We start from the raw sequence: 15,041 nt of genomic DNA on the forward strand, positions 1-15,041 counted from the left end.
TTAATTTTGTAATACAGTGCTATGCATAAGTTTAGACACCCATGCTAAAGTTGACTAAAAAGAGGAATAAAAAATCATCTTTTGGAAATTGAACTTAATGCCTTAATTTAAAAAAATAGGAAAAATCCAACCTTTAAGGACACCAATTTTCGTTGTGAATGAATAATGTATCGTAAATAAATAAATGTTCTTCCTTAAAATACAGGGTGCATAAGTTTGGACACCCCTATGTTAAACTCCCATAGAGGCAGGCAGATTTTTATTTTTAAAGGCCAGTTACTATATGGATCCAGGAGACTCTGCATCCTGATAAAGTTCCCCTGGCCTTTGGAATTAAAATAGCCCCACATCATCACACACTCTTCACTATACCTGGAGATTGGCATGGAGTACTTTCCATAAGATCATCTCTCAATGCAAATCAAACCAGCTGTTAGGCTAACTGAAATAAAACCATGCCAATCTCTAGGTATGGTGAAGGGTATGTGATGATGTGGGTCTATTTTAATTCCAGAGGCCAAGGGAACTTTATCAGGATGCAGAGTATCCTGGATCCATATAGTAACTGGCCTTTAAAAATAAAAATCTGCCTGCCTCTATGGGAGTTTAACATAGGGGTGTCCAAACTTATGCACCCTGTATTTTAAGGAAGAACATTTATTTATTTACGATACATTATTCATTCACAACGAAAATTGGTGTCCTTAAAGGTTGGATTTTTCCTATTTTTTTAAATTAAGGCATTAAGTTCAATTTCCAAAAGATGATTTTTTATTCCTCTTTTTAGTCAACTTTAGCATGGGTGTCTAAACTTATGCATAGCACTGTATTGTAAAACGCTTTTCTGAAGCATACAACCTAGGCGGAGCAATACAGCTCACCCATTGGCTGCTCTGCCAGAAAAGCACAGCCTATGCGAGGCCAGGACGCTGACCAATGAGGGCGCTTCGCGCCCTTCTGCGTCACCTCCCGCCCAAACAGGCGTGGCCTAGGCCTATAAATACGAGCATAGCTGTCTAACACGCCGATTTTCGTCAATGAAGCGACGCAGCGCGGACACGCACGGCCATGAGACGCAGTACTCGTTCCCTCTTCTAGAGAGAACCGAGGTTACGTTAGTAACCGAGTACGTTCTCTTACGTAGAGTTCTCTCGTACTGCGTCGAAGAACGCTACGGGAACCCCATGTAAAACGCCGTGCGTGCTCTTGGACCGACACAGACACCTAAGGGCGCGCGCGCCCTGGTATACAAGTGCCTACCCCAAGAAGTATAGGGAGAGCGGCTAAATTAGCATCATCCCTTTATAGTAGTGCCTCTTAAGGCATAATAGCATATATATGTAAATATAGATATATATGAGGGGTAATAGCATGCTCATGGGACACATTGTCAGTGAGTGATGCTTAAACATTGAAGTGACCTGGGCCGCAGCGCGGGGCAGGAACACTTATACACATTAAACATTGAAGTGACCTGGGCCGCATCGCGGGGCAGGAACACTTATACATATTAACATTGAAGTGACCTGGGCCGCAGCGCGGGGCAGGACACTAATACATAGTCTTCTAGACCGAGAGCAGTTTAGCCTGCAACGCAGGAACCTCTAGGTTATAGAACCTAATAAATGTAGACGGGGAGGCCCAGCCTGCCGCCATACAGATATCTTGTAACGAGATTCCGCTATACCAAGCCCATGAAGAGGCCATGCCTCTCGTGGAATGTGCTCTGATGCCCAAAGGGCATTCCAAACCTCTAGATGCGTAGGCTAGCGCAATGGCGTCCACTACCCATCGAGACAGACTCTGTTTCGTCGCGGCTCGCCCCTTGGAGCGTCCGCTGAACGAAACAAAGAGCTGCTCCGTCTGTCGAAAAACAGCGGAGCGGGACACGTAAGCTCTTAATGCCCTGACCGGGCAAAGGGAGCTATTTCCGTCCTCTGAGGCCGGCAGGGCCGACAGGGAGATGACCTGAGCCCTGAACGGTGTGTTGAGGGACTTAGGCACGTACCCATGCTTCGGTTTCAATACGACTACAGAGTCGTTTGACCCGAACTCCATACAAGAAGCTCTCACTGAGAGCGCTTGCAAGTCTCCCACACGCTTCACTGAAGCGAGAGCCAAAAGAAACACGGTCTTGAAAGACAGGTGTTTCATGTCAACTGAGTGAATAGGCTCGAAAGGGGCCCCTTTCATAGCGTTCAACACTGTAGAAAGGTCCCAAACGGGGACTGAGGGGGGCCTTGGAGGGTTTAACCTCCTGGCGCCTCTAAGGAAGCGGACCACCAGGTCGTTCCTGCCTAGTGAACGGCCAAGCGTTGGATTAACGAACGCTGATATGGCAGCCACATAGACTTTGAGCGTGGATGGGGTTCTTCCCTTATCCAATAGCTCTTGCAAGAAGGAGAGAATCTCCGGTTCTCCACACTGAAGTGGTGACAGACCTTGATCTGAACACCATCCAGAGAACACCGACCATTTGGAAGCGTAGAGCCGTCTAGTAGACGGAGCCCTAGCTTGTTCGATCGTGTCTAACACTCCTCTTGGGAGGTTAGCGGGTACCCGTTTATGGCCCATACGTGTAGGGACCAAAGCTCGGGGTGAGGATGCAGAATCGAGCCCTTGGCCTGTGAGAGGAGGTCTCTCCTCACTGGAATCGGCCACGGGGCAGTACTTTTCAGTCGCATCAAAGCTGGGAACCAGGTCTGATTCGTCCAGAATGGAGCAACTAGCAGTACTGAGCATCCGCTCTCCTTGATACGCTCCAGCACTTGAGGCAGGAGTGAGACAGGAGGAAAAGCATAGAGCGGGCGGCGGGGCCAGACTCTGGCCAGCGCGTTCGCGCTCTTCGAAAAGAATTCTGGGCAATGAGCGTTTTCCTGGTTTGCAAACAGGTCTATTTCCGCTCTGCCGAACGTTTTCCACAGCAGACGCACTGTCTGTGTGTGTAGGGACCACTCTCCCGTGGGAACGTTGTTCCGTGAGAGTCTGTCCGGGCCTACGTTCAAGTGGCCTGGCACGTGCATTGCTCTTAACGAGCGCAGGTTGTGCTGGGCCCACACCAGTATGCGTTCCGCTAACCTGAATAGGTTCCGGGATCTCACGCCACCCTGGCGGTTTATGTAGGCTACTACCGACATGTTGTCCGAGCGGACCAGGACGTGGTGTCCTTTTATCCGGGGACAGAAGCGCCTCAGCGCAAAGTCCACTGCCATCATTTCCAGGCAGTTTATGTGCGGTAGTTCGGCTCGCTCTGACCACTGGCCAAAGAGCGGACTGCCGTCGAGCAGTGCTCCCCAGCCTGAGGTGGACGCGTCCGTGGACACCACCTTCAGGCTCGAGGAAGTCCCCAGGCTTACACCTGACCGGTACCAGTCTGACGCTCTCCATGGTGTCAGGGCTGAAATGCATTCCTGAGTGACCTTGAGGCGATAGCGACCGTGTAGCCATGCTCGGCGCGGTACGCGCGCTCTCAACCAGAACTGTAGTGGGCGCATGCGCAGCAGGCCCAACTGCAGCACTGTTGAGGCTGAGGCCATGAGGCCCAGCATTTTCTGAAATCTCCTGAGTGGCACTATGTGGCCGCTGAGGAAGGATTTCGCCATTTGCAGGGTATTTCGCCTGCGCTGTGATGACAGCTGTGCTGTCATAGACAGTGAGTTCAGATCCAGTCCTAAAAAGGAGATCCTTTGACTGGAAAACAGTGAACTTTTCTCCCAATTGACTCTCAGACCTAAGCACTCGAGGTGATCGAGTATTAGTGTCTTGTGGTGAGCGAGTTCTGACGGCGATTGAGCCAGAATTAGCCAATCGTCCAAATAGTTCAGAATTCGAACGCCCCGGAGTCTCAGGGGTGCCAGCGCCGCGTCCATGCACACTGTAAATGTACGAGGTGCTAGGGATAGGCCGAATGGCAGGACTGTGTACTGATATGCCCGGCCCTCGAAGGCGAATCTCAAAAATCGCCTGTGACGTGACGCAATTTGTATGTGAAAATACGCGTCTTTCAGATCTATTGCCATAAACCAGTCTCCTCGGCGAATTTGCGCGAGGATACTTCTGGTCGTGAGCATTCTGAACTTCCGCTTTGTTAGCGTTTTGTTCAGACGCCTTAGATCTAAAATGGGTCTGAGACCCCCGTCTTTCTTCGGTACCAGGAAATATCTGCTGTACAGACCCCCTTCGCTCTGAGCTTGAGATAAAGGCTCTATGGCCCCTTTGCTCAATAGCTTCGCTATTTCGGCTCGAAGTAGATGTGCTACTTCTGTTTTTACCGTGGTTTCGACTTTTCCCGTGAAACGGGGAGGGCGTCGATGAAACTGTAGCGAATAGCCTCTTTTTATAGTCTCTAGCACCCATTCTGAGACCCCGGGAAATCCTTCCCATGCATCTGCACGTGTGACTAGGGGTTGAATGTAATCTGGGCCCTGGTCGCGAAATGGCGGCGACACGAGAGCAACCGTGTGCTGTAACATGGACGCCGTGGCGTGTGAGGCGGGGGGGCATGTTTAACACAGTATGCATCCCGCGCGCGCTCGGCTCTCTGTGTCGAGAGAGAGCGCGCGGGACGAGTCCCGTAGGGCTCGTTATGCTTGTGAATAAACGTGGGCGCTTGGTGGCGGGCACATTTATAACACCGGGGACACTGTGTTTGTGTACTGACTGACCGTTCGTTAGTTTCGTTTATACAGAAACCGCGGAACGTGCAGTGTGTAGTGGTTGTGGGCACTTGGCAGTGGACACGCTTACTACATGTAAAGCACAATCGATCTGAGTCGATTTTAAGTGTGCAAACCCTGTGTTGAACGGGGCTGCCCGTAGGGCTCGTATATTTGTGAATAAATGTGGGCGCGTGGTAGCGGGCACATTTATAACACCGGGAATACTGTGTTTGTGAACTGACTGATCGTCCGTTGGTTTCGTTTTTACAGAAAAACCGCGGAACGTGCAGTGTGTAGTGGTTGTGGGCACTGGACAGTGGGCACGCTCACTACATGTAAAGTACAAACGACCTGAGTCGTTTTTATGTGTGCAGACCCTGTGTTGTACGGGGCTGTGCTTGCATGGGTTGAAAAACCGGGCTCTGGTCGCGAAATGGCGGCGACACGAGAGCAGTCGTGTGCTGTAACATGGCGTGATGCGGGGGCGCGCTTATCGAGCGGGCAGCCCGCGCGCGCGCTCAGCTCTCTCAGCTGAGAGAGAGAGAGAGAGAGCACGCGGTGCGAGCTCCGTAGAAACCATGTTGACATGTAGCTTGTAGTGATTGTGGGCACTTGAAAGCGGGCACGCTCACTACATATAGTGCACAATCGACATTGAGTCGATTTTATGTGTGCAAGCCCTGTATTGTGTGGGGCTGTGCTTGTGTGTATGAATGGGCACTGGGTCGTGGGCATTGCAGTTACACACATTACATCATCGGCTGTGGCCGGGACACCGTGTAGCACAGAGAGTACTGTCTATCAGAACCGACTGACCGTGCATTCGTTTCGTTTTTACAGAAACCACGGGACATGCAGTGTGTAGTGATTGTGGGCACTAAAAAGCGGGCACGTTCACTAACTTACATGTATTGCACAATCGACACGAGTCGATTTTATGTGTGCAAGCCCTGTATTGTGCAGGGCTGTGCTTGTGTGTATGAATGGGCACTGAGTCGTGGGCATTACGGATACACACATTACACCATCGGCCGTGGCCGGGACACCAGAAAATACATTTTCAGATTTACCTGGGGCGTCGTGAAAACGGCGTTTGTGTGCAGGCAAACGAGCATTGATGCTGATTTGGTGACTGCAAAATACACTGGCACGGTCGCGTATGTTGGGACTGTGCGAGCGAGACATTTTAGTGAAATCCGGCCGCGGCGGGATTTTAACACTGTAGCTTCCCTCGAAGCAGAAGTGCGCATCCTGGCTAAAGACGGGGCTTTCCGGGACTCCGCGCTTTCTTCGTGAATTCAGGAAGAAAAGGGCGCGGGTCGTGAGGACGGTAACGTACGTTCCTCTGCAGAAAAACAGCCATCCAGCCGGTAAGCGCATCGATGCTGGTCTTTCTCCGTCGACGCTCATGAGCGGCGGGGGAGGGGAGATCCTCGGAGCTCGCCCATCCGAAGCGGGAGAGAAAAGCAGTCTTCCTCCACAGACGCGGCTTCACCTTCCTCGTTCATGACGGACGCGGCGGCACACAGCGGCCCTTGTCCGTCGATCATAGAGTCCAGCGAAGCGGGCGGAGAAGCTGGCGGCAGCAGCGGCGAGCACCTCGTGGTGAAGGGAGGTTCCGGGCTCTGCTAAGCACGGCGCTTTTCACGGCGCGGCACTACAGCAGGCGGAAAAGATGCAGCTTCAGTAAATGAACGCCAGGCGAGTCCGCAGAGTCACCGTAGGCATCAAATTACAGCGATGGCAGCCGCCATCGACGAGAGCTGAAGCTGCGTGATACTCACAGGCAGGAAACACAAGCACGTGGTCCCTGTCGCTGAGCGGGGCTCTACACGAGCCACAGGAGGTGCGAGGCATCTTGAAAAAGACGCTCGGCTCTTTTAGTGGTGGAAAAACTGTGTGTCGCGACGGCGAACACACACACAAAACACACACACATAATGTAAAGGATATTCCACGCCGGAGAAGCGCAGCAGGGAACGGCGGCTGAAGGCGGCGAAGACCAGCGGCTTCAGGTAAGAGGCGCGTCCTGCTGAGGTGCTTGTTCCAAACGGCTGTGGCGGCTCGAATCCAATCCAACGATGCGTGTAGCTCGTGAATTTTAGAAAATCGGCGTGTTAGACAGCTATGCTCGTATTTATAGGCCTAGGCCACGCCTGTTTGGGCGGGAGGTGACGCAGAAGGGCGCGAAGCGCCCTCATTGGTCAGCGTCCTGGCCTCGCATAGGCTGTGCTTTTCTGGCAGAGCAGCCAATGGGTGAGCTGTATTGCTCCGCCTAGGTTGTATGCTTCAGAAAAGCGTTTTACAATATTACAAAATTAAGGATTAATTTTTGGCTTCAATCTCGACAAAGAAATATCTTTCCCGTAGCGTTCTTCGACGCAGTACGAGAGAACTCTACGTAAGAGAACAAGCTTTACGCTGAAATAGAGCGTGCGTCATGCAATCTAGGAGCAGTGATTCGCCAAACCTCAAACCCACATTTCTTTTGATTTTATTTTGTAGTAACGAGTAACGAAGATGCTTGGTGGAAATGTAGCGGAGTAAAAGTATACATTTTATCTAGGAAATGTAGTGAAGTAAAAGTAAAAGTTGACATAAATTTAAATAGCGAAGTAAAGTACAGATACGTGAAATTTCTACTTAAGTACAGTAACAAAGTATTTGTACTCCGTTACATTACAACACTGCCTTGGAGTTCAATGTAAATACCGTGGCACAAGAATTTCAGTACATTTACAATTAGTTTATTAAATATTTTGGCTAGATTAAAATGTTCAGCTACCAGTAAGATTTTTTTTGTAACCAAAATAAAAGCTTTACAGTAATTAAGAAATTAAGACAGTCATAAATAATAGTATTGACATTTTACTGTTGTTCTGTAAAATAAAATAATTTGTATTACTATTAAATATGTATTTGTTAAATATGTTTTTGTGTTATAGTACAATAGTATTATTGCAAAAGTAATATACTGATATATTGAATGTTTATTGATTTGTTTAATTTTTATAATTTAAGTAATACAAATATTATTTTATTTTATAATACATTTAATTATTATTATTTCTAAATAATTGTTTTTATTTGATAATACAATAGTATTATTGCAATAGTCATATACTGATGTATTATTTAAATATTATTGTGAATAATATTTATTATATAATATAGTCTTATAGAATGGGGGAAAACAGGTTTCCTTTTTTTTTTTCCTCAACTGATCACATGCCTGACAATATAAGATATTGTACTTGTACAACAATAACAAACAATAACAAATATTTTTTTTAACTTGCATAAAAGCACATTTTAAATCAAATTGTCCTCAGCATGGCATAAAAGCAGAGTTGATAATAGCGGTTCTGTCTCTACTCCCTGTAGAGGGCGCTGTGTACTCTCGCACCTTCGGCTGAAGCCTCTCTTCTTCACTGAGAAACTCCATGCTGCCTCCCGTAACCTTGGCAACGCCCTGCAGTAGCCTTCGACAGGCCTGAGGACCAAGACCCAGGCCGAAACACCTGTAACACCAAAAATAAGTTATAACATAGGTAGGAAAATATACTTTATATCATACAAATGTACTATATATATCTTTTCTCTCACTCTCAATCCCTCATAGCACATTGTCAATCCATGTTTTTACAAAAAAATTATAATTCAGTCACCGGCCACTTTATCAGGTACACCTGTTCACCTGCTCATTAACACAAATATCCTAATCAGCCAATCACATGGAAGCAACTTAATGCATTTAGGCATGTCCTGTGTTCGAAATCACCCCGCTATACCCTCATTCACTATTCCCTACATTACTTCACTAATATAGTCCACTTGAAGGAGTGAATGAAAACGAGTGAGTGAATTCGGACACTGGGTGCGCTGGAAGGGCTGCCGCTTTTGCATAGTTTGTGCCTGCTGTTTAATAATTCATTGACACGTAGCAAACTGGCAGCTCTAGTAGTATTGACATTTTTTTTCCTGAACTCTGCTATGGAAACTAGCATGTATGATATTCCGCTGAACCAGCGCGGTTTGGAAAATGGATGGATGATTGATTCAGCTGCGGCGCCATCTCCAGGCGAGACGCGGGAATTCATTCAGCGACAATCACTGTCACAGTGCATTATGGGTATTCTATAGCCATTGAGCATACATCAGTTGTACACTCGTTATTGTAGTGCATTGTGGGATTGAATGAGTGAACTCAATAACGTCCACTATGGGTTCAGACACCACTACAAATGGCTGTCCCCTCAAATAGTGCCCTATTAAAGGGTATAGGGGGCGATTTCAGACACAGCCATGGTGAAGACGACCTCCTGAAATTTAAACTGAGCATCAGAATGGGGAAGAAAAGTGATTTAAGTGATTTTGAACATGGCATGATGGTTGTTGGTGCCAGACGGCCTGGACTGAGTATTTCAGAAACTGCTGATCTGGGATAGAAATATTTGTAACCAGAAATAACAATACTGTGTAGTTGAAAAGCCTGTTTGTGAAGCTGTTTCATATCTATACATGACAACTGCTCTCTCTGGCTCAGCGGCAGCGCCAACGCAGATATGAATATTCTGGTTTGATTTTGTCAAAGGTTTAATAGAAATAGGCGAATCACTGTCATTTAGGAATGAGATCGTGTGGGTGTTCGCAATCACAATTTTTTTAACGATTAATCATGCAGCTCAAATATATATGTGTGAGTGTGTGTATATGTATGCATGTGATTTGATTTCTCATGACTCAAGACACATATGTTTGTCTCTGATGGATTGCCAGTCTGCTATGAGGGATTGAGAGTGAGAGAAAATAGAATATGTTTAGTATTCCCCTGACAATAATCTGGACCATTTCGCTAATTAAATGTCTGAGTGGAAGCAGAATCCAGACGACACACACACAACACAAGCTGTTTTGAATTCAGGTCTGCTCCGTCTGGGTCGAAGGCTTTTAAATGTCTTGACTGAGTATCAATAACGAGTCTGTGTTGCAGTACAGTGAAATCTATATCTGAGCGTGTGTGTCTGTGTTTGTTGAAGAGCATTTCTCTCTAAACATTAGTCAGTGATTTATGGGAGGGGAAACTTCGTGCTGTGTAATGTGAACCACGGTACAATTAAATTATTTCTCTCAGCTTCAGCTTTACAAGGTCATTGTGGGATATTCATTTTAAGGTGACCGATACTAGAGTGTATAAGACATACAAGACACCAGAAAAATTGTTCAGAAATCGACTTACAAAGTGTTTTGCATTTAGATACATTGTTGAGGCATGGGGTGTTTCCATGGTAATGCCTTGGATAAAATTGATTTGAGTTTAACTGGCCTAAGTGTTTAGCCGGTGACAAAAGTGTTTGCCAGTGAGCATCTATTGCTGTAGTAAAAGGTGTTTAGCTTTTATGTTTGGATGCTGATAGGATTTTTTTTTTTAAATAACTTTTAAGGTTAGTTTTTGAAAGTATTTATTTACTGATGTAAAATGTGTATAGCTCGTGTTAAAAGGGTATTATTCAAGTTTTAAAACAAAGGTGTTTTCTGCATCCCTTTTGAATAATGTACTGACTGACTCTATATATAGGGTGAACGTGATTTCACCAAGTACAATATGTTCTTAGATCAAATTAGATCTTTGTTGATCCTGGAACAACATTCCAGTCAACCAATATGATTTGAGGGACAAGTTTACAGTTTATAACAAGTTTAGGCTTACAACCAGGGTTAGGTGCTTCTACATCAGTGTTAGGCTCAATCCCAATTCACCCCTTGCCCCTACCCCTTGTTTTCGAGTGTACCCCTTGGCCCTTAAAACAGAGTTACAATGGCCAAGGGGTTGAAATATTCCCCTACGAAATGGAACAACCCTTCATGAACCCGATACGTCATCAGACGTCGACGATGACTCTGACGTTACGGAAGCGAAAAGTTTTTACAGGATTTCTCCATGACAACGACTGACAACAATACCAATATGCCGTCCTCCACTGTGGCAATATCTGTCGTATGGGCTGTAAGCACCTTTCCGCACTTTCAACATGCTAGCGGGTGAATTAGCAATCTCTTTTTTATGATTGTTTTGAAGAAAATCACCATACTAGGCTACGTTAGGTTACGTAGGTAATGACCATAGCATTACAACCATGGTTATTGTACATTTTACGAAGAAAATACTTACATTTGTGGCTTTCTTTCACCGTTTGTGAAGCCATCTCGCTGGTGATTCGCGATGCATTCTGGGAACTTTCTTGTAGCCCTCCGTTCGGAGTGTGCCTCTGAAAAATCTCCGTTTCGAGGGTACCCCTTCGCCCTACCCCTCTATCGCAACAAGAATTGGGACACCCTACCCCTAGACGTGAACACGCAAAACGGGGCCAAGGTTTAGGGGCAAGTGGTGAATTGGGATTGAGCCTAATTCACCATAATTTCCCTCTGATTTTAGGGATAAGTTATGAGTAGGGTTAGTTATACATTTTCAGGCAGGAATGTTGTTCCAGGATCACCAAAATACTTATTTGACAAAATATACAATTAAGCCCCCAACCGAGTTTGATCTGGCTTTTCAGATTATACCTGTAATATTTGTGTTATTTTTTTTTTTTTTTTTTTCTGAAACAAAGTGTTTGTTTAGATTTTTTTTTTTAAATTATTTTATAGTATATGTGTCACCTGGCATAGTATTTTCAATGGCAATTTAATCTGACGTTAGTTTTACCTGACGTTGCATGCGTTCCTCCTGACCAGTTCTAACACACGGCCTACATTGCTAAAGGTTCCGTCCGTGATGATGAAGAGCTGTCGTGGGCAGCTGCGGTGGACGGGCTGCTGATAAACCCAGGACAGTGTCCCCCACAGGTTAGCACCACCTTGGTCAGTGCGCATCTTCTGGATGTACTCCAATGCCTGAGTCACTGTGCTCTGAGAAACGAGAGAGGGGGAGGATGGCAGAATTCCCATTAGCCTTGAAAACAGTGACGTTTTAAAGAAATATCCCAGGTTAAACATAGCTTTATCATAAATAACAGCACTTGAGGCATCTACAAATAATTTTCAGAGTTAATCAACAACGTCTACCCACCACAGCCTTGGTAAAAAAATGATGTTACAAAAAGTAAATATGGTTCATAGGGCTTAAGTTTACTTGAAAAACTCCTCTAGAGAAGCCTTTCTTGATGTAGATGTGGAGCAGTGGTGCATAATGGAGCAAACAAATTTGTTTTTGATCATTGCGTGCTGTAAAATGCATGACAGTGCCATATGGCTCTCGCTGTTTTAAAGCACTTTGTCCTGCCAGACCCTGGACCTGCTTGAACCTGATATTGCAGCGTCATGGAAACCAGTAGTAGCAAGTGACCTGGACAGAGATGGTTATCAATTGGCCCCAGGTCCCTCACAGGTAAACATCAACCATCTCGCACACATACAGAACCCTATGTAGCCTCCATCTGAGTTTCTCTTGAAATAAACACATTGATTTGTCTGGCTACTACAGGTAAGATGAGTCTGGAGAAACGCATACAAATCTGACTTGTGATGCAGCTTGAATTAAATGTTTATTCATTTGGCCCTCCAACTTAGCCTGATTTCTCCCAAGTATTTTTTTCCACTGTTGCCTTTGGCTTGCTTAGTTGGGGTTTAAAAGACGCTTGGGGCCAGATTTACTAACAGCTTGCATCAGTGCAAACAGCAGACTTAAAGCATATCTTAACCCATTTTGTGCTTGACATGGCTGCTTCTGTGTTCTTTAATTTGCACATTGTCAGTAGATCACCTGTCGAACTTTCCACTCCCATTGCCCCTTTTATGGGATTGGAGTCTCACGATAATTTGCCCTGTTTAGTAAATCTGACCCCTTAATATTCAGTAAAGGCCCGTTCACACCTAGAACGATAACTATAAAGATATCTATAGATAACTATTTTGGCGTCCACACCAGCGGATGATATTATTCTCTTTGTTCTAATTGCGTATTTGTCTGCCGCTTTAAATGCACAAGCTTGTTACAGCAGGATATTGGCCGTCAACGTTTTTATCGTTCATCAGCTGGATAAAATCATTCTGAAAGTGATTCCAACGATATTGTTTCTCTGTGCCGTTATCGCTATAACTGTGGTGTGAACTCTGCTGTTCTTTAATATTGAGAATGCATTTAGAACTATATCTTTATAGTTATCGTCCTTGGTGTGAACGGGCCTTAATACTGCATTATCGATTTAACTACATTGGCACTATTAGATGAGAACAATGAATTGAGCTGGATGATGACACTACACTCTTCTGTAGAGCTGCTTTATAGCTGAATCGACCATTTTATAATTAATTCATTTAGCAACATCGACGCTGTTATTGAACTGAATTGAATCAACATTGAACTGACTCAAAGTGAACAGTGAGTGACACTATTGTCTTCTGTAGAGCTACTTATAGCTGAATTGAACTCATTTCATAATTGATTAACTTTAGGTTGCTTTCACATTAGCACTTTTGTTGTGCACCCGGGTTCGAATGACATCTGAGTTTGGTTCCTTTGGATGATGAGAATGCTGTTTTCTGAACTCTGAGTCTGGTGTGCACCCCCGAACCATACCCGATTCTGCCTAAAAAGGGTGATCTGGGGTATGGTTCATGTGAAGTCTGGTACTGTTTGCTGCTGATATGAACGTTCTCACTCACTTTCCTGATGATTGTATGTCATTTCTGCTCGCCTTGAGCAGAAATGGATTCCTGCTTTCTTTAGAACATTTGCAGTACATTTGCAGCAGATAAATGCAAGTGCCATTATGGGCTGAATTTGGAAACAAAACCAAAGGTTCAAAAGTCAATATATAAAAGGCGAGCAACGCTATGCATTTTGCCGTCTTCTCTTGTGTTGTCGTTACCAAGCAACATGAGTAAACAGCTGCAAACGCAAAGCACAGAATAAAAACTGTGAACTGTGAACACAGTCCAGTGGGGGCAGGGAGTGGAAGCAATTGAATTATTGTCTGTTAAGATAGTCACCGTGTCAGATTATGCGATTTTGACTCCTAAATTCTTGTAGTTTTCGGGACAAGAAACATCTCAGGCACATGTTGCTTCCCGACCAATTATTGCTTGCCATCTTTAACGATGTGCGTGATGTCATCGAGAAGGCGGAGCTAGCGACTGACTTCTCGAAACAAGAGCTAAAAGAAAGAAGCACTTACCATTACCAATACCATTGTCTCTTTTGTTTCGCCATGAATGAAAGCTGTGTATGAAAGAGCTTCTGTGCTCATATTGGTCAACATCACAAATGTGATTTAAACCCGTCGTGGAGGAGTGGGAATTTTTTTAACATGCTAGTCTTTCTGTCGGAACTTCATGAAAAGACGCAGCATCGATTGTCGTCCACTATGACACTATATGAGATATAACTCTTTATCAATTCTTGCGTCCAAATTCTTGCGGTGGCCATTGTTGTTTACAAAATCACCACAACACCATACGTCAAATGGATCTTGCCAAAATCGGGGTGATATCGTGTAGTCTGAACCCGCCATTACAGTTATTGAACTGGACTGAACCAACACTGAACTGACTTGAGTTGAATAATGACACTAATGTATTTGTAGAACTGCTTTACAGGAGAATTAGAATTTGTCCTATATTTGGTCAAGTTTGCATCATTGATTGTTGTTTTTATTACTGTGAAGCTGATGTGAAACATTCTGTAGTGTATAAAGCGCTATAAATGTAAAGGTGACTTGACTTGACTCACATCTGTGCAGGGCTTGCTGGAGCCGAAAAGAGGCCTGACAGGAGAGCAGATGCCAGCGATGTTCAGCATGGTGCGGCTCGGCAGACTCTTGATGGCCACTAACATCGCCTCCTGTCAAAAATATGAAAGCACAAGAAACATTTATGGTTATTTTCAACTTGCATAATACTGCATATTCAGAGTGGAATCCTTTCAGGGCCATATTTAATTAGCTTAATTAGCTTTTTCGAGCTACTAACTTCTGGTGGGAACAAATATTTTAAGAACCAATGATCTATGCTTTATAACAATGACAACATTTTGAGAAAAAAAGTATGTACTCAAGCAATTAAGACAAAAATAACTGCATGCCACTGCACTGTTCACACACAGCAGCTCATACAGTAGGTCGCAAGAACCTTGATCTTGTTGATGTTGTGCTGTGTCATTGTGCTGCTGTTTTCAATGAGGAAGATGAGTTCCCTGCTGGCCTGCTGCAGTTCTGTTGGTTCTGACAGCAGATCTGGGGAGAAGTTAAGCATCAGGACCGGGTTCAAGAGCAGATCCTTATGATAGCGTCTCCGCACGAAATCCAGCTGGGGGAGGCACATGCACACATGCAGTAACAAATATATTATACTGTTCTTAAAAGACAATCACGATGAAGTCAG

The 15,041-nt window shown here is 45.0% G+C and overlaps 1 protein-coding gene across 1 annotated transcript in view; it reads right to left on the reverse strand.

Moving 5' to 3' along the window:
* The window catches only part of vwa5b2 (von Willebrand factor A domain containing 5B2), a gene marked incomplete at both ends in the record, with an annotated part of 30,313 nt that overhangs the window by 7,465 nt on the left and 7,807 nt on the right, over positions 1-15,041 (reverse strand). The window contains 4 exons of the mRNA XM_079613849.1: positions 8,065-8,179; positions 11,368-11,570; positions 14,392-14,502; positions 14,790-14,966. Coding sequence (XP_079469975.1) covers positions 8,065-8,179; positions 11,368-11,570; positions 14,392-14,502; positions 14,790-14,966 — 606 coding nt within the window. The remainder of the gene's footprint in view (positions 1-8,064; positions 8,180-11,367; positions 11,571-14,391; positions 14,503-14,789; positions 14,967-15,041) is intronic.

Source organism: Phoxinus phoxinus (genome assembly GCF_949152265.1).
Source record: "Phoxinus phoxinus genome assembly, chromosome: 5".
Taxonomy (NCBI): Eukaryota; Metazoa; Chordata; class Actinopteri; order Cypriniformes; family Leuciscidae; genus Phoxinus; species Phoxinus phoxinus.